General features: G+C 55.8%; 7 protein-coding genes across 7 annotated transcripts; 4 read left to right on the forward strand and 3 right to left on the reverse strand.

Annotated features, from left to right (window-relative positions):
- Positions 1 to 517: 517 nt before the first annotated feature.
- On the forward strand, positions 518 to 2,439 carry CH63R_08193 (BRCA1 C Terminus domain-containing protein; the record flags this gene model as incomplete). The annotated part of the gene is made up of 2 exons (XM_018303167.1): positions 518 to 1,035; positions 1,086 to 2,439. The coding sequence occupies 2 exons, from the start codon at positions 518 to 520 to the stop codon at positions 2,437 to 2,439; spliced, it is 1,872 nt and encodes a 623-aa protein (XP_018157945.1).
- Positions 2,440 to 2,499: 60 nt separating this feature from the next.
- Positions 2,500 to 3,114, forward strand: CH63R_08194 (BRCA1 C Terminus domain-containing protein; the record flags this gene model as incomplete). Its single annotated transcript, XM_018303168.1, has 1 exon — positions 2,500 to 3,114. One exon carries the CDS (start codon positions 2,500 to 2,502, stop codon positions 3,112 to 3,114), a length of 615 nt encoding a protein of 204 aa, XP_018157946.1.
- A 271-nt stretch (positions 3,115 to 3,385) lies between these two features.
- CH63R_08195 (ESCRT-II complex subunit) lies at positions 3,386 to 4,142 on the reverse strand (the record flags this gene model as incomplete). The annotated part of the gene is made up of 2 exons (XM_018303169.1): positions 3,386 to 3,498; positions 3,596 to 4,142. 2 exons carry the CDS (start codon positions 4,140 to 4,142, stop codon positions 3,386 to 3,388), a joined length of 660 nt encoding a protein of 219 aa, XP_018157947.1.
- Positions 4,143 to 8,028: 3,886 nt separating this feature from the next.
- CH63R_08196 (Glycerol kinase) lies at positions 8,029 to 9,885 on the forward strand (the record flags this gene model as incomplete). The annotated part of the gene is made up of 3 exons (XM_018303170.1): positions 8,029 to 8,249; positions 8,378 to 9,381; positions 9,467 to 9,885. The coding sequence occupies 3 exons, from the start codon at positions 8,029 to 8,031 to the stop codon at positions 9,883 to 9,885; spliced, it is 1,644 nt and encodes a 547-aa protein (XP_018157948.1).
- A 789-nt stretch (positions 9,886 to 10,674) lies between these two features.
- Positions 10,675 to 12,154, reverse strand: CH63R_08197 (Mannose-1-phosphate guanyltransferase; the record flags this gene model as incomplete). The annotated part of the gene is made up of 4 exons (XM_018303171.1): positions 10,675 to 11,571; positions 11,644 to 11,790; positions 11,927 to 11,970; positions 12,148 to 12,154. The coding sequence occupies 4 exons, from the start codon at positions 12,152 to 12,154 to the stop codon at positions 10,675 to 10,677; spliced, it is 1,095 nt and encodes a 364-aa protein (XP_018157949.1).
- A 2,632-nt stretch (positions 12,155 to 14,786) lies between these two features.
- Positions 14,787 to 15,023, forward strand: CH63R_08198 (uncharacterized protein; the record flags this gene model as incomplete). The annotated part of the gene is made up of 1 exon (XM_018303172.1): positions 14,787 to 15,023. One exon carries the CDS (start codon positions 14,787 to 14,789, stop codon positions 15,021 to 15,023), a length of 237 nt encoding a protein of 78 aa, XP_018157950.1.
- A 2,362-nt stretch (positions 15,024 to 17,385) lies between these two features.
- CH63R_08199 (uncharacterized protein) lies at positions 17,386 to 18,193 on the reverse strand (the record flags this gene model as incomplete). Its single annotated transcript, XM_018303173.1, has 2 exons — positions 17,386 to 17,738; positions 18,163 to 18,193. The coding sequence occupies 2 exons, from the start codon at positions 18,191 to 18,193 to the stop codon at positions 17,386 to 17,388; spliced, it is 384 nt and encodes a 127-aa protein (XP_018157951.1).
- Between the last annotated feature and the right edge of the window lie 14 nt (positions 18,194 to 18,207).

Raw genomic sequence — 18,207 nt, forward strand, 5'->3', positions numbered from 1 at the left:
GTAACCATGCGCATGGCAAAGAAAAAACAATTATGCCTTGTTTGCTAAGAAAAGAAACTCCAATTCCGGGGGAATATGTGGTTGTATTCGCCAAATCAACGAGTGGATTGTCAACGCTGACAGTCGCTGGCAGTGACACCAACAGTAGTAAACAGGGGTGCCAGCAGCCGGTTGGTTGGCCGCTAAGACGGCAAGACGCGTCCCACCGCGGTTTTAATGGGCAAAGTACTGATACTTGACACTAGCCTTAGTCTCGGCCTAGATTCAAGTACCTCAAAGTCACACGTGACTGCGAGCTCAGCTCGCGTCTTCACCTCCACCGGGCCGCGTCGCTAACATTTTCGCGTCAAAATCGCCTCTGTACCTAATCCTATTGTATACATCCACACCTCGTCACCACAAACGAAGCTTCGAAAGCCCACCCCAGAATATCGCCACGCACATGCCTTAAGCTCAACCTCGAAGCCCGCCGGCTCTTTTTACTTCCATTTGCACATGCCTCATTCGAACGCCAGCCATGGCTGACCCATTGAGTTTATTCGCAGAATGCACCTTCGCCTTCGTACCAAGCGCCTACCTGGCTCCCAAGGAAATCAGCGAGCTGGCAGAAATCGTCAAGGGCCGTGGCGGTACAGTCCTTGACCCGAGACGCGATGGCTCCATTAGGCTCGAAGCGGTTTCCCACATCGTTTCTAACACCATCGACTTTCCCCAGTTCACCGAGACCCAAGCCTACATGATCCCCGTCATCAATCCGGGTTGGATCAAGGCATCCATCCTGAGGAGTAAACAGGCCCAGGTTCGGCCCTACTCCCCCGATCCGCGTATGTTTTTCTGCAAGGTCACCATCACCTGCGCCGGACTCCCCGAAATCGACAAGGAGACCATCATTGGCGCCACCTTGGCCATGGGCGGTATGGAAACCGCCGACGTCTCTCGACAGACCACTCACATCTGCGCCTTGTCCATGGACCATCCCAAGTGTATCACCGCCAAGGAAAAGGGACTCAAGTGCAAGATTGTCCTGCCTCACTGGTACGTTTGGTGAGCTCAAACTTTGCATCGTTTCTGACGTGCCTCTCCAGGTTCGAAGACTGCTTCAAGCTCGGCAAACGAATCGACGAAGGCCCCTACATGCTCCCCGAACCCGAAATCCTGCGCAGACCCGAGAACCAGGGCGAAGTTCAGATCCCCCAATACAACCATCTCCAGGGAGCGACCTCGACCACTCCTAATCACCTCGCCGACGGCCCCCGCAGGGCCGCCACAATATTCCGAGACAAGAAAGTCATGCTCTCGGCGGACCTTAACATCACCGCACGATCGTTGGAGGTTGTCAAGCAGCTCATTGTCAACGGAGGTGGCAGGATTGTGGACGACGTGGATATATGCGACTATTTTGTCTGCCAATACCGCCATGGAGATCAGTATGTCAAGGCAGCTCAGTCAGGGAAGGATGTCGGAAACCTGTCTTGGCTCTATCATCTTATCACCCACAACGAGTGGACATCCCCTCTCCGTCGGCTTCTCCACTACCCGGTTCCCAAGGACGGCATCCCGGGCTTCAAGGACCTCAAGATATGCCTTTCCAACTACGGTGGCGACGCTCGCATATACCTCGAGAACTTGATCAGAGCAACGGGCGCCACGTACACCAAGACGATGAAGGCAGAAAACACCCACCTCATCACGGCACGAAACAGTAGCGAGAAGTACGAGGCGGCCAAGGACTGGAATATCGAGACGGTCAACCACCTGTGGATCGAAGAGAGCTACGCCAAATGCGAGATGCAGAGGGTTTCCGTCCCAAAATACTCCCACTTCCCGGTTCGCACGAATTTGGGCGAGGTTATCGGCCAGACCTTTTTCGACGAGTACTGTTTGCGGGAGGCCCACTACCCCGGTGGCGAGGAGCACATGTCGCCGCAAGCTCAGAGGAAGCGCAAGATCCTCGAGGCTGCGCAAGAGAACTCGTACAACCACGGACCTGCAGAGGGCGTGGTCATCGGCAGACAGGAGGTGAAGGAGCAAGAGGTCGTTGACGACAGCTTCATGACGCCCATCCGTCCCAAAAAAGGCAGCCGTGACAAGGAGAACGACACTCCGTCGGTCATCTCAACAGGCAGCCGAAGCGCAAAGAGCAAGGCCCTCACCAACCTCCAGCGCATCGCCCCGGATATCGCACTGTACGAGAAGGAAAAGAAGCGAGCCAAGGACGGCAACGGTCCGTGGGGTGGCAAGCGTGCTGCCGATCAAATCGACAGGGAACGCCGGCGCACATCAAGCCCGGCGCAACCCATGGATATCGACGAGGATGACGAAAGGCCGGCCAAGAAGAGCAGATCTTCGCGCCCAGATGTCGAGATGAGAGTTGTATTGACTGGCTTCACAAGATGGGTCAATGGCAAATCCAAGGAAGACTCAGAAAGGGCAAGTTAGGTCGGCTTCCTGACGTCTGGTTTTTATCATGCTAACAACCCACAGAGAAAACTCCGCGACATGGGCATTCTCATCGTACAGGATAACCAACCATGCGACTACCTCGCCGCACCTCACATGGTGCGGACAGTGAAGTTCCTCAAGACGTTGGCCAAGGGACCGACCATCCTCTCCTCCGATTTTATCGACGCTGCCCTGGATACGGGCGAGGTCCCTGATCCTGACGAGTTCCTCTTGAAGGACAAAGAGAACGAGAAGAAGTTCGGCGTCACGATCGAGACAGCGGTGTCCAGAGCGAGGGCCAATCTTGGCAAGCTCCTTTGGACTGTCCCCATCTACTGCACGGCCAACATCTGCAACGGCCCCGATAGCTACAAGGCCATTGCCGAGGCCAACGGAGCCATGTTCAAGTTGTATCGTGCGCGCAGTGGTACGACCATCAAGCCGACGACGGAGGAAGAAGACGGCGGCGCACCGCCCGAGCCGGTCTACCTCCTCAGCTCCAACAGCGCCGAAGAAAGATCACTGTGGCCCAAATTCGAGGAAATGGCGCGGAAGGGTCACATGGACCCTCGCATAGTCGCGGCCGACTGGCTCTTGGATGTGGCCATGACGCAGCAGGTGTCTTTTGACGAGAAGTATCTTGCCCGGAACTTCTTCGACAAGGGCGCATAAGATGTTTTTTTGTTGCTTTTTTGGTGGTTGACAGGAAACTCGTAGCTTTGCATGACTTTTTGTAGTTTTTAGTTGTACATACGCGCGCTGGCTCGGAGTTGGATGGTTCATTGGAGGAGGGGGAGGAGGGGCCACCGCCCGATGCTTTTTCCTGGTAGTCGTGACGATCGCTCGGAGAAATAATGTGTGAACGTGGTATGTCTCAGTTATATATGCCGGTGTCAAAAATTGATCATGGGCTCGTCATAGTCACGCTGCGGAGGCTCGAAAATCAGAAAAACTTGACACCCTGCGAGTCCTCTTGTCCGAAGATCTGGGCCTTGCCGCGCTTGACGAGGATCTGCAGCGCCTTCGCCAGAAGGTCGGGGTCGAGGCCATGGAACTCTGTAAACGCGGCGGCAACGGTTAGCATTCGCGGTTATTGGCGGGGAAAGAAGGACACCAAAAGAAAACGAAAGAAAAGAAAAGCAGGTGTGCTCACCTGTCCCCCTCGTGCTCTCGCCCTCGGTGAGCTCGTACAGGGTCAGCACGACGCCCTTCTGCGCCGTCTCGTCGATCCAGCCCTCGACGACGGAGGCCCACTCGTCGGGCGTGCGCCAGTAGATCCAAAAGACGTCGGTGCTTGCGGGCAGCGGCTCGGCGCGGCCGTCTTTGCGCATGAACTCGAGGACCTCGCGCGCGTCGGCGAGCGAGAGCCTCTTGTTCAGGGCCCTGTTGTGGAAGAGCTCCTCAGGGGCGGCGGCGGCGGATGACGCGGCGGTCGCGGGGGAGAAAGTCGTCGGCTCGTTGTGCGGGGAGGAGGACGCGGCGGCATTGTGGTTCGGCAGGGCGTGCGGGAGGGCCGACGAGGCGGAGGGGATGGCGGCGCCGAGGGAGAGCTTGAAGATGCGGTGGTGGCGGCAGTAGGCGAGGATGAGGTCGGACCACTTGACGAGCTGGGCGTGGTGGGTCGTGAGGTTTGTCTGGCGCGTGAAGAATGGCGGGAAGGAGTATTCCCGTGGGAAGGGGAAGGGAGACGCTGTTGTCATCTTACGTGGCTGTTCTGGAGTTGGGTTGGGTTGGGGGTTGAGAGAGGTGTTTGCTGGAGCTCCAGGAGATGTTGCCGGAGCTTCGGGAGATTAGAGATGGGGACGTCACCTCGTGGAAAGGAAAGTCACCGAGGGGTTAGTGGGGCCATCAGTGACAATTGTGGGTCTTTGATCGGAGCTGGTGGTCAAAGCTCGCCGGGAACGGACCGGCTTCGTGCACGTCCCCATACCTCCCCTAGGTATCTCACGACTTCTTTCGAGCAAGGCCTCCGTCGTCACTTCATCATCCATGTTTCCATCAGATGGCAATCAACCAACACCATGTACTCGGTGTCGGGCGCAAGGGCTTCGTAATAGCAAGACAGGTGCCGATTACGGCCTCAAGAGCTCTACAAAGAGCTGCTCAGCCCCAAAAAAATGGCTGTTTTCTACCCAACCCAATGTCAATAACCCGGAACTATCCCAAAATGCTACCCTTCGCTTCACCCCTCTCGCTCTGACTAGGTGCAAACTTGATTCCATCTCTGAATAGAAATCCTGGTGTACTGTCATGAAGAAACAGATGGAGAAAACTCCCGTACCGAGTTCTATACCCCAAAGTCTTGGGTTGCATGTGTGCTCACAGAACGACGGGTGCTGCCTGACGACCCCTAGCAAACAAAGGTTGCTGTAAGGACCGGCACCAAACCTCAGAACTTCTCAGTCCCTACAACAAAACTCGGTGGATGAGGCTGCTGAGCCATAACGACAGCGTGATGGTTCGGGTGACAACACTCAGAAGGAGCGGTTCCATGCTGTAGTCGGCAAAGTTGCCCCGGACGAAACAGAATTACGGTACCGAATACCAAATCTTGATGCCCATCATTGTCTTGCAACTGGGAGGCATGCAATCGCTAGGGGACGAGGGGGGGGGGGTGCTTTCTGGAGCGCTGTGTTAGGGAGAATATGCCGCTCGTGGCCAGCGTCCCAAGGGTGGAAACCACCTTTTCATAACAATTGGTTGGTAATTTGTTGGGCTCCTCTGCTATTCTGTAGCCTCGAGAATTTCTTACCATCTTCGCTTTTGGCCTCGTTCCCAACCGGGCTTTGCAAGAAAAAAAGTCTCGGAGAACTGTTCATCGCGCTGAAATCAAGATGCAGTCTGACTTGGACCCTGGCCTCACAGGCGAAAGACCGGCCTCGTCGATGGAGTCTCAGTCAGTTCCCGGTAGGAATTATAACACATTTGGAAGTAGTGCGTGTCCGGTCGACGTTGTTCTCTCGATCAAGTAGCTACTTACCGTGATCAATCAAAAGCTGTTCATGTGGCCAACCACGCTGCACCGACAGCCCTCGATTTCGGAGTTCGATGTTCCGCACTGTCCTCACAATACTTAAACCGGTAGCGTCTGTTTACGTCATGATCGAACGAGAAGGTCGAGGTTTTGGGCATTCTATTTGGCTTGGGTCAGTTGTTGGGGGTTCGCAGCGGCATCTGATGGTGTTATTGACAGGCTAACTGTAGTGTCTGAAGCGTCGCGGTTGGTGTGGAAGCTGTTTAGCTTCTGCTCTCTAGTATGGGAAGTGCGACAAAACCCCTTGGTGCGGTTTGTGGTCGCCCGGCTACGCTCCTCTTGTGACGACAATCGCTAACCGTCTTTCTGGCAGGTACACTGTCATCGGATTCGGGGCCTCGATCGAGGTTGTCGAGGGCTCGGAACCCATGATCGACGCTCATTGTGCGGGGTACTTCCATTCCTGCTTCTTGGAATCGTTGCGGGATAGTTTGTGGCATCCCTCTTCCTGAGGATTCAGTGAACCAGCCAAGGTGACGATGTAGAACAAGGACGGATGGAGCTTCAGAACCAGGTGGTAAGTGTCATTTCTTTTCATCTAGCTGTTGGCTTGTAGTTCTTTCAGCTTCTTTTTATAGGAGCGTCATGATGCCATTAGCACGACAAGAGCTTCATGAATCCGCAAAAGCCTGTTCTCCCTATTGGAGGCAAGCTAATGTTGGATCTTGGAATAAATATCGATTTAACTTTGTGTGGGATAAAGGGTTGTAACCACCCTACTGGTAACCTTACTATAGACTGTTGGCACTGCAGGCTTGTATTGTCACCATTCCTAGTGAAGGTCAGTAGTCTGCGTGGTCCTTCGCAAAAGACTTGCCAGCCTTTACTTGGTGACAGCCCCTACAAAGTAGACTGTCAATCTACTCCATAGTACACACAAACTCACCTACTTTTATATCGATAAGCTTACGCCGGCAATAGCCAACCACCAGAATGTAAACTTAAGCTGTCTTACTACCTGTCAGGAATATGACGCACCGTCCGGTCAAGGCAATGCATGGGGAAAACGAAAGGATTGCTGAACGGAAAGCAAGAAAACCCCCCCAGAAAAGAAAACCCCTTCAGCATGAAATCAAGTGAAGTTGTTGCTGCGGTAGCATGGATGTTTGTTCCAAGAACAGACAGGCACTCAATGTTCTGTGGCCTTTCTGATGCTGTAGAGGACAGGGGACAGCGGTGACATGCTGAGTGGTCACACCGAGTTACCGACAACTGGCGGACGGCATGCTCGGTGTGGGAACCCCTCGGGTTCTCGTCGACCCCAGACCCCAGCAACGGGATCGGGGGACCCAAAGAAAAAGTTTGGCAATAATGGGGAGGGGGGACCATCTCGGTCCTCAAATCCCGACATGCCCGAGTGCCCCACGTCTCCATCCAATGCACTTCGGAATTGCGCCGCGGAAAGGTGCGAGGAGACGTTCCCAAACGCATCATCCAGGGGAGGGGAAGAAAGAAAGACACCAAAAAAAAAACCCCCCGAAATAAAAAGACATCGGTTTCCGAGCCCGCCATGCGCCTCCGAATAGCACTCCCCCCCGGGATCTCCCCCATCCTCCCTAGATCGTTCGTCCTGAAGGCCATTAAGCAGGTCAATGGCAATGGCAACGACAAAGGCGTGGCGTGGGGGCGGCGTCGCATCCACGTCGTCGGCGCCGCTACTGGTGCTGTTACTCATCGCGCGCAACTTCTCCAGCAGCAGCAGCAGCAGCCGCGTCCCAGACCCCTCAATTGTTCCTCCAATCAGCGCCCGGCGTCTGCTTCTGACATCATCCCGAGCGCCGGCGCGAAGCTGAAGTTGGGGCCGCCGCCACACATGTCCGTCCGAAATTTGTCGCAGAAACAGACCCTGAACGACAGACACGCCGCCTCGTCCTCCTTGTTCCCTCGTGATCCCGCCGCAACCTCCCAGACCTGCGGGACGACGCGGGTCAGACATTCCGGGAATACCTCTTCTCAACCTCGCAGCACCGAAACCGCCAGTGGCCGCCATCCTCGGCTGACGATATACTTAGCTAGGCAGTCAGTTCATCCAAACAATCCATACCATGCCATCCATAACATAACCACACACATGCACAGAAAGAAGAAAAAACCATCCGTTGCCTTCCTCCTCGTCCCCTTACCACCACACCCCCGTGCTCCATTGCTAAATCCCCACGCCGCTTTCACGATCCCGCCCTTGTCTTGTCCCCTCAGGTCCCCCGTCCTTGTTTGTCCCCGCCACCACGTCGGCTTCTACGGCCTTTTCGCGAAAAGAATAAACCTCGTCCTCCCGCCTCTTCCTCCCCTTGTACCCCCTTCCAGCCCCTATCGTCCATTTGTTTTTCTCCGCGTGATACTCTCCGCCCCTGTAATCTTCCCCAGTAAAGTAAAACCCCGGTTTGCCCTCTAGCTTCTCTATCTAAACTAGCCATTGGCTTTACCTCCATTACCTCCCCTTGCGTCCTTTGCCATCCTCAACATTCACCCTCCTTCTTCCTCTTAACCTGCCTATACTCACCAAACCTCCCCACAACAGCAACCCCCGAGAGGACGCCATCAACCACAACGCAATGGCCGAGACGAGAGACCCCAAACGCCCGCGCGTCGCCGCCGATCCGGCCGAGCACCTCCCCGCCGGCATCACCGAGACCCCGGAGGAGCTCAAGGAGCAATGGTTCGTCGGCAGCATCGACCAGGGCACCACCTCGACACGCTTCCTCATCTTCAACGGCCTCGGCGACCCCGTCGCTATGCACCAGATCGAGTTCGAGAACCACTACCCGCGCTCCGGGTGAGTCTACAGATTCTCCTCCTACAACCCTTGACATGCCGTCGCTCCTCCAAGCATTGCGGTCTCTCTTCCTCCCCTCCCTCCCGGGGGGACATCTGGCACACCGCTAACAAAGCCTTCCCCCAAAGGTGGCATGAACACGACCCCCTCGAGCTCCTCGCCTCCGTCGAGGAGTGCATCGAAAAAGCCACGGCCAAGTTCGTCGCCAAGGGCCACCCGGCCTCCGCCATCCGCGGCGTCGGCATCACGAACCAGCGCGAGACCACCGTCCTCTGGGACGCCCGCACTGGCGAGCCCCTTCACAACGCCCTCGTCTGGCCTGACACCCGCACCGCCTCCCTCGTCCGCGACCTCCGCGCCCGCCCTGGCGCCGACACCCTCCAGGACCTCTGCGGCCTGCCCCTCTCAACCTACCCCTCCAGCGTCAAGCTGCGCTGGCTCCTCGACAACGTCCCCGCCGTCCGCGAAGCCTATGATGCGGGTCACCTCGCCTTCGGTACCGTCGACTCGTGGCTCATCTACCGCCTCAACGGCGGCGCCGACCGCGGCGACGCCGCCATCCACGTCACCGACTCCACCAATGCCAGCCGCACAATGTTCATGAACCTCCGCACACTGCAGTACGACGATGACCTCCTCTCCTTCTTCGGCGTCGACAAGTCCAAGATCCGCCTGCCCAAGATCGTTCCCTCCTCGGACCCGACCGCCTTCGGCTCCCTCGCCCGGGGCGTCCTCAAGGGCGTCCCCATCGCCGGCTGCCTCGGCGACCAGTCCTCCGCCCTCGTCGGTCAGTGCGGCTTCTCCCCCGGCCAGGCCAAGAACACGTACGGCACCGGCTGCTTCCTGCTCTACAACGTCGGCGACGAGCCCGTCATCTCCAAGTCGGGCCTCCTGGCCACCGTCGCCTACGACTTCGGCAAGGGCCGCAAGCCCGTCTACGCCCTCGAGGGCAGCATCGCCGTCGCCGGCTCCGGCGTCAAGTTCCTCGTTAAGAACCTCGCCTTCATCGATGACGCCACCCGCATCTCCGAGCTGGCCGAGACGGTCCCCGACAACGGCGGCGTCGTCTTCGTCACGGCCTTTAGCGGCCTCTTCGCGCCCTACTGGATCGACGACGCCAAGGGAACGCTGTGTAAGTCCGACCCACTTCTCGTCATCGTCGTCGTCATGGCCGTGAAACGCCTACCCTCCTGACCGAATGCTAACCTCGACCGCAGTCGGCATCACGGCCCACACCCAAAAGGGCCACATCGCCCGCGCGACCCTCGAGGCGACGTGCTACCAGACAAAAGCCATCCTCGACGCCATGGCCAAGGACTCGGGCCACGCCCTCGAATCCCTCGCCGTCGACGGCGGCCTCTCCAACTCGGACCTCTGCATGCAGAGCCAGGCCGACATCAGCGGCATCCGCGTCGACCGCCCCGCCATGCGCGAGACCACAGCCCTCGGCGCCGCCATCGCCGCCGGCCTCGCTCTCGGCGTATGGAACGAGCTCGAGGACCTCAAGCACGTCAACCAGACGGGCCGCAAAATCTTCACCCCGTCCCTCGAGAAGGAGAAGACGGACAAGATGTTCAAGAAGTGGGAGCAGGCTGTCGAGATGTCGAGGGGCTGGGTGCGCGATGCCCTTGAATAGAGCAGCAGCAGTACTGTGTGTCGAGTAAGTAAGGGATTTTCTTTTTGGATCTGGAGTCGTTTGGATACAGAAAAAGAAGAGCGTTTTTGGGATGGGTTGTTGGGACGATATTGGGCATGTATTTTGCTTCGGGTTAGACAGGATACCACTACCTATCAAGTCAGTTTTCCTCCTTTGCTAGTTCTGCACACCCACTTGGGAAATGCCTGTGTCGCCATGCCCGAGTTTGAATCTTTAGATGGAGGGAGGCCTGAGATGCATAGACCTGTGCATCAACCAACATGAAGGAGGGACTTTGTCACCATCTGCAATTGCGAGGAAAGGAAAAGGAAAAACGTGAACAGGTATCGTCTTTATTGTCGTCTGTCTCGGGCAGAACCCTACAATCGGGCCGCCCGTGTCAACGGCATTTACGAGGGGAGTATCCTTCAAACAGGGAAAACCCTCGAGTACCGTTCCTCTCTGCATTCGTGGCAAAATTGGGACAATCATCGTTCCCAGAAAAAGAAAAAAAAGTCAACATCGCAAAGCCAGATGCTTTTCTGCGCTCGCCAAATGATCCCCCCCTGCCGACGCCAGCCAAAAATGGAATTGTTTGGTTTTTCGCCCCCTCCCCCTTTCTTGAAGCTCTCGAGACTCGTGAGTGGAGTGGTGATTCGTGTCGCAACTTGGAATTAGAAAGTCGATAAGAACAGGCGCGCAGAAAGAAGTGTGAAGAAGTCGGGCCCCAATCGTAGATGTCCGACGGGGTCAGGTATAGAGCGTTGATTTTCTTTCGGACGGTTTGGTTTACATGATGATGGCGGGGATGTCGACGTTGGCCTTGATGCTTTTGTGGGGGAGAATGCTGCCGCCGTTGACGTAAATTTCGTCGCCAATGGTCACGTCGTCGCCAAGGACGGTGACGTTCTCAAGGCGAGCCCACTTGCCGACAGTGCTGTTCCAGCCGACAATGGTGCTCTTGATCCAGGCGTGGTCCTTGACCTTGGAGGCGGGCAGCAGAACGCAACGCTGCAGACGGCAGCCGTCACCGACGACGACGTTGGGGCCGATGGTGACGTTGGGGCCGATCTTGCAGTGCTTGCCAATCTTGGCAGTCGGGTCGATCAGCACGTTGCCGCCGTGAACGTAAGGCTCTGAGGGGGAGGCGAGCTCCTTGGAGCCCTGCTTGGTGAGGGAAGTGAGGTACAGGCAGGTGCCGGTAAGGAAGTCCTTGGGCTGGCCGACGTCCATCCAGAAGCCCTGAAGGTCGAAGCTATGCAGCTGGCCGTCGCGGACGATGGCGGGGAAGGTCTCTTTCTCGATGGAGGTGGGGCGGAGCTCAATGCGCTTGAGGACGCTCGTGTTGAGGATGTACATGCCGGCATTGATGCGGTTGCCGACGAACTCGACGGGCTTCTCGACGAAGCGATCGATCTTGGTGGCGTGGCCGGGCTTGTGGACGACGACGCCGTACTTGGAGGGCTCCTCGACCTTTGTGACAACAATGGTGCCCTCGTCGCCGTGGTTCTTGTGGAACTCGGCGAGGTCCTTGAAGGGGAAGTCGCAGATGACGTCCGAGTTGAGGACGAAGAAGGGAGTGTCGTCCTTGGCGAGGATGTTCTCGGCCAGCTTCAGGGGGCCGGCGGTGTCGAGGGGCTCGGTCTCGACGGAGAAGGTAATGTTGAGGCCGAACTTCTTCTCGTACTGTACATGCCTCGCGTCAGTATTGCGGTGCGCCGCGTATCATAGCTCGGAGGAGCTCGGGGGAGAACCAACCTCTGCCAAGTGCTTCTCCATCACCTCGGGGCGGTAGTTGACAGCGAGAACGACATCGGTGACACCTGCAGCAGCGAGAGCCTCGATCTGATGCTCAATCATGGGCTTATTCGCGAACTCGACCAGGGGCTTGGGGAGGGTCAGGGTCTGCGCATTAAAGAGCATAGTCAGCAAATGTAGTCTGCCGAGTGTCCGGAGCAGTGGGAGTAGTGGAAGTAGCTGGCGACGGCCTGGCGGAGCCGCCATATGCCGCGCGTCAATCTAGGAGAAGAGATAGGCTTACCAGAGGGCGAAGGCGAGTGCCAAAGCCGCCGACAAGAATGATGGCTATGATAGGGGTTAGCAGGTCTCTTTGGTTGATCACTTGCTTGCTTGGCTGCTGTCTGCTGCGCGCCAGTCACTCGGCCATGGATGTGCAGAAGCAGCGCAGCGCAACCAGCAAGGCTAGGTCTGGCAACAGAAGCGGGTGGCTAGCTTTTGGGGGGATGTATTGCTGATGCGTACCCTTCATATTGATGGTGTTGTGGTTGAGAGGCTATGTGGTAGTAGGAAATCGAGTTGTCAAGTGAAAGAAGGGGAGATGCAGCAACAGCTTCCTTGGGATGTGCAGTGCGCGGGTAAACGAGTGTAAGAATTGGGATGTAAGAAGTTGAAAGTGTTCTTTCAGCTGGGTAGCGTGATAGGTCGGCCAACGATGCTCGGCAGCGACAAGGGGTTGTTGGTTGATAGGTTAACAAAATCGGGGTTTTCTGCCCAGTCCAGAATAGATTACAATGCTGTTGAGGAAAGAGAGCAGGCCTTTTTTTTCTCCAGGGATACCTCTACAACGAAATGTGTGTGTTGAAGGAAGAATCGGGCGATGGAGTATTGGCAGGCTGGGGACAGTTGCAAGCTGCAAGAGCGAGTGCGATGAAAGAAGTAACGAGGGAGGAGATGATGGATGGGGGGAAAAGGGAGTGGAGTGAGAGAGAGGAAGAGAAGAAGGAGGTTAGAAGTGTTCCAGAGATCACAGTGCAGTGGACGGAAACAGAAGCAGAGTGAGGGAGGGGAAGGAGAGCGACAGGGCACCTTCAAAAATGACACGACATCTCTACACCCAAAGGTCACTCTTCACTCACTCACTTTGCCTATCTACCTGAGGAAGGTGCTGTACCCATTTCACTCACTCTGGGGGAAGAGGGACCAACTAGGAGACCGGCCCAGGCAGGCAATCAATTGGGGGCAAGCACAGCAAAAGCACAGGGCACTGCCGCAAGGGGGGAGAAGGGGCCCAGGGGGCGGAATGGGAGTGTTCACCATGAATGGACGGATGGATGCCTTAGGTAAGGAACAAGAACCCGGCAAGCCTGGGAGGCTGAGGCCTCGAAATAGGTACCTTGGACTGCCTACCCGTATCGCACAGCGCCCGTGTCTGACACCTCTCATCTATTTTGTTCTAGACCCCCCCCCCCTTTTTCCTTTTTATCCCTTCTCAAGTGAGTCCTAGTTCCAATCAGCGCCATCTACAGCTCCACGTTTTGACAAACGAGTTGCAGCTGAGATATACCCGTCCGAACACTATGCATCACGCAACCCACGCTTTACTTGGATCATGATGTGCTTGCGGTTGGCGACTCGGTGCGGCTGCGTCCTGGATGGGCATCTCGAGTCCCCTACCTACATGGTAAGTAAGTACGGATACCTTGGAGACAAAATAAAAATAAGTACGTACCGTAGTCTCCCATGTTCAATGCGAAATCCCATCCAATCGTCTCCCTCCCCCGCCCCGTGCTTGCAGTCCCCTCCTCAAGATTTCATCCAATCCTATCGCGAGGGGTCGAGAGAGGTCCATGCAAAGACGCTACAACGCTTCGCCGCAACCCCCAGCTGTCAGGGGGGTTTGACGTTGGACTTTGTATGCATTATCGACCTACATAGGACGGATGGAGAGTGACTTTGCATCTGCCTAGACTCGACTCAACTCTACGATGGCATCCGTTGTACCATCTCTCTCTCTCTCTCTCTTTCATTTCGTCTCTCATCACAGACCACCACTGATCACGGGTATGACATGTTCGTGTGCGTGTGCGTATGCAACGTCTGCGCCTCCGCCCTGTTACAGACGACCCTCCCAAGCCCCCTTCCATACCAGGCATTGGACAGTCTCGGCACAAATAGTGGGGGCTGCAATGGGGAAAGCTTTCCATCTTTGAGATTGCATCTCATCATCCCACGCATTCGAACTAATTCGCACCCATTTGCACCCCTTTGCAACTCACTTGTCAGACTGGCTTGTCCCCAATTTCCCCTGCCGAAATTGATGAAATTGATGAAATTGTTTAGGCCTCCCCCACCGCGGTCCACCCCCTTGCTTGCCGCTCCGAGAGAGAAACGGCTTGCGACATCCAAATCCAAAACACCGCCGTAACTCCGCAACAGCGTCCGTCCTCCTCTTCTGCCTTCGACCGCTCCGAATCCTCTTAGCGGGATGCCCATGCAAGGGCCCTCCCTCCAGTCCGACGACAGCTGACCGGCGCCCGCCCCCCTTCCGTGTCAAGTACCAACTCAACCCGCGACTTTTCCCCCCTCTCGGGACTCAGGACGCCATCACGGGACAGACAAACGTCATTCAACATGGCTCAACAAGACCAGACGAAAAGACGTTGCAGACGGGCGCCGGATTCTTCAGCCGCCTCGTGTTGCTGCGTCCAACGCCAAAATATGTCGCAGGTTACGACCAACGTGCAATGTAGCATCCTCATCTCACCCCTTGGCGTCTCCGCCTCTGTATCCATCTCCGATTGGACGAAACGTGCTATAAATCCAAAGTTGGAATCACGCTCCAACATCTCGCCATCCGGTTTCCTCTTCAGCCCGTCGCTACGCCTCCCGCCGAGGTGACAGCCCCCACCAGAAAGAGCAGTGGACCATGGTCGCAGAAGACATCCCGTGACCTTGAATTATAGAGGGGCCCCTCCTCAAGCAAAGCCACAACAACACTCACAGATCGTCACCCGAGCCACTTGCGCACTCGGCTTCTCGGCGATGATGGGTTGAGAATATACTCGCCCACCACCAAGGCCCAGTGACGAGTGGGAACGGAGACAGCTCAACATGCGACGTGACGTACGTCTTCGGCTCCTCTCAAACATCGCCAGGAAGCAATGGTGAAGGGTGCCCCGGGCGAGGCCAGAACCAACGTGACATGTACGATGACAGCGCGCCAGCGCCACGCCCACATGCCACAATCCACATCCCGGGGACCGCCCGGCGTCGGCGTCGAAGCCAGCCAGGCCATCGAGGCTTCGCAAACCTCGTCCGTCCACCGGGGCGACATGTCCAGACTCTCGCATGCCCTCACGACCACCAGGTCAGGCCTCCCTGGTCCTGACGCGCACTAGCACGAGACGATATCCCGTCCCCCCGTCTCTCTGAGATTCGCAATCCCAGCACCATCCCAGCACATCACACGGACTCCCGTCCGTCCCATTCACCCATCGAAAAGAAGGCGAGGAAAATCATCCGAATCCGCTCCCTTCCGATGCTTGACTCTTGCAGATCAACAAGAAAATTTAAATTTTAAAAAAGGTAAAAGAAAAAAAGAAAAAAGTAGATGGCATCCCGGCATCACGCCAGGGGATCTTATCCTGAACATTTGAAAAAATCGGGCATGGCTACATAAACGGATGTATTCCTCGCCCAAACCGTCCGCCTTTCCCTTGGAAACAAGCCAACGCCCTCCGAGAGGGTGAGGCTACATGTCTTCTCGGCCACGTCGACAGCAATATCATCCATCGCCCGATGGCCCTCGAGTCTGTGGCGCAGCTTCTTCTTTCCCCCTTTTTCGGTCAGACTATTTATCCTCCCTCTTCGCAGACCCGTCCCTCGATCCATCCATCGCCTCAAACATCACAAAAGACCCCATCATCATCTTTGCAGTGTGAACCGTACTGCCCGCGACGTTCCTATGCTGGTTCATGAATTGGCTACGAACGCTAAGGTATGCGTGTGGCTGCCTTCGCACGCTGCATGTTGCGTCCTCTGCGTCGGTGGGTGGGCACCGTGTCTCGGAAGTCCTGCGCTTGACAGCCGATACATTAGATATCCCGTGCCATCCCCCTTAAAAGTGCCGCCCGCCCGCCCGCCCCCCTCCTGCTATCCCGCCCGTCCCTCCAGTTCCACATCCTCGGATCCGGGCTTCCACCGCCAACCTCAAGCGTCTTCCGTCTCCGAAAACCCGGGGCGTACATATCCGTCCGACACTCAACCACATAGGAGTAAGAGGAAGGGGTAATATGCCACGTCTATTTTACGACAGTCAACCTGCTCTGTCGTCGCGTCCTCCCTCGCATCATCCTACACACACACACACACACACACACACACACACACACACATAAACACATAAACACGTGCTCGCGAATGCCTTCCTGTCACGTCTGATGGTCCCATCTCAATGAACGTGAGGTTTTTTTTGCTTTTGTTTCTTTGATGTGTATCTCTGTTCTTGCATCAATTGTCATCAAGTCTCTGTGTGTATGTGTGGGTGAGGGAGAGCGGGTGTATCATAATGGTCGTTATCGTCATCGTACGCGCCAAGCAAAGCGTAGCAGAAAAACAGGAGAGAAAAGGGCAGAGGGCCATCAAATCCATCATCCTCCACCACAAACGTCCTAGCCAAGATCCTCCCCCTCGGATTGTCTTCCAGCGTGGTGGTCCTCCATCCGCCGCCACCTATTAGATTCCTCCGCCTACAGTCGTCTGTTGAAAGCCAGGTTTGCCTCCCTCTCGCCGCCCTTGAAATAGCCACACCACGTATCGTGGTGTTCAGCTTGAGGAAAGATAGTCAAAAATGGACATGAATCCACTGCGTGCTCTTGCCAAGAGGGGGGGGGAAGAACGGAAATGGTGCTTCGCTTTTGGGGCAAAGAGATGGACAGGAAGTTGCTGGCTAGGTTTTCCATTATGTCCTCCTTTTCCCACCCAATCTCGTTTTTCTCCTTCTCGGTCTCGTTTTGTTTTTGGAAGCGGAAAATAAAGCGGAGTAGAAGAAATCATCAAAAATGCCGAGTCCCACGCCTCAACCATGAGTCTAGCCACCCATCATGATAGCCTTTTTGCAATCTTTTGTAAGGATCGGTCGAATATGAGAGAGAACAAACAAAACAAAAAATTTAACCTGATGAGTATTTAGTTTGATGAGTGAGTATGCTGCACTAACAATGACTGTGGGAAACGTCATGAGCGGAAATGATAGTCGAACGGCCAGAGTCGCATCTGGCTGTTGATCAGTTCGAAAGCAATGATCGGCCATTGACTGGTACTGTACAATCCCAGCCAATCGCCCGGTGGTGAGGGAAAAAAAGAAGAAAAAAGGAGTCATGAAAGGGCATAAACAGTTCTCGAGAAGAAAGAAATATCCCAACGGGTTGTGTCCGAAAATTCGAAATTGACCGGCCGGTAGGATCATGAAGCTCAAAAAAACCAGATGTGCCGCGCGGAAACCATGAGTCTAGGTCGTTAAGTCGTTATGAGTCGTCGCAGATGGAAAATTCGCGTCTCTTTTGCCCGTTTTGGCCCATATCTTTTTTCTTCTTCGTCTTTTTTCCCCCTTTGTGAGCACCCAGGCCCGACGCCTGGAGGTGTTGTTCTTGTTCGTAGGTGCGTTTCGCCTTGTGGCCGTTCGGCCTCTTTTATAAATGCCGTCCGTCCTGGGCCTCTCTGTCGTCATGACAGGAAGAGGCGTATGCTGCCTATCCGCCTCTAGTCAAAAGAGGCCGTGGAGCTGCTGCTCGAATGGTGACCGGATCGACGGTGGCTGTCTCGTGAGCTGTGACTGGACGACGTGTGACGGCTCTTCTTGGAGTGGCGGGCGGTCTCAGTGGCCGGCAACCCCTGAACAATGCCGTTGCGGGCAAGCATGCCACCATTGACCGAGAAGTTGCGGCAGACCATGAAGGCACGCATGGCGGCGTTCTCCTGGGCCAGCGAGTCGGATTCGTAAGCGAGATCCGTCTGATACTCTCGTCCGTTGACCAGAACCAGACAGGTGTAACCGCTGTGGTCCCGGTAGCACTCGTATGTGGGATCCCTCCATCCACGTCGTCGGCAAAGACCTAGATTGGATCGTTAGCCCCTGGTCGTCTGCACGTCTTTTGAGAATCATGATAATGACAGAGCTGAGAGAGATCTGCGCATCTACGCCTCTCGCCGAGGTGGAGGCACCTGCATCCGAGCCCAACTTCAACCGCTCCCCTCGCCCCTCTCTTTGAATACTGCATGTCGTTCCCTTGGGAGCCGCAGTATGGAGCTGACGTCGATAACGGAGGGCAAGGCCTTACCCTGGCTCGTCACGATCCGTCAGGGCCCAGGAAGCGCATGTCATCCTCGCCTTTGACAGCATGCAGGGGCAGCCACACGATCTGACCCTTTTCTCAGGTCATAATGGCTAGTCCCACTTATACAGATAATGGTGATGACGACGTTCAGGGAAGCATTGGGTTTCAACAACCCATCTGCAAGACTCCGTTGATGACTTACTCTCAAGGTACTGCATGTAAAAGCCTCCCATATTGACGGTGGTCC

Source organism: Colletotrichum higginsianum, chromosome 5, assembly GCF_001672515.1.
Source record: "Colletotrichum higginsianum IMI 349063 chromosome 5, whole genome shotgun sequence".
NCBI lineage: Eukaryota > Fungi > Ascomycota > Sordariomycetes > Glomerellales > Glomerellaceae > Colletotrichum > Colletotrichum higginsianum.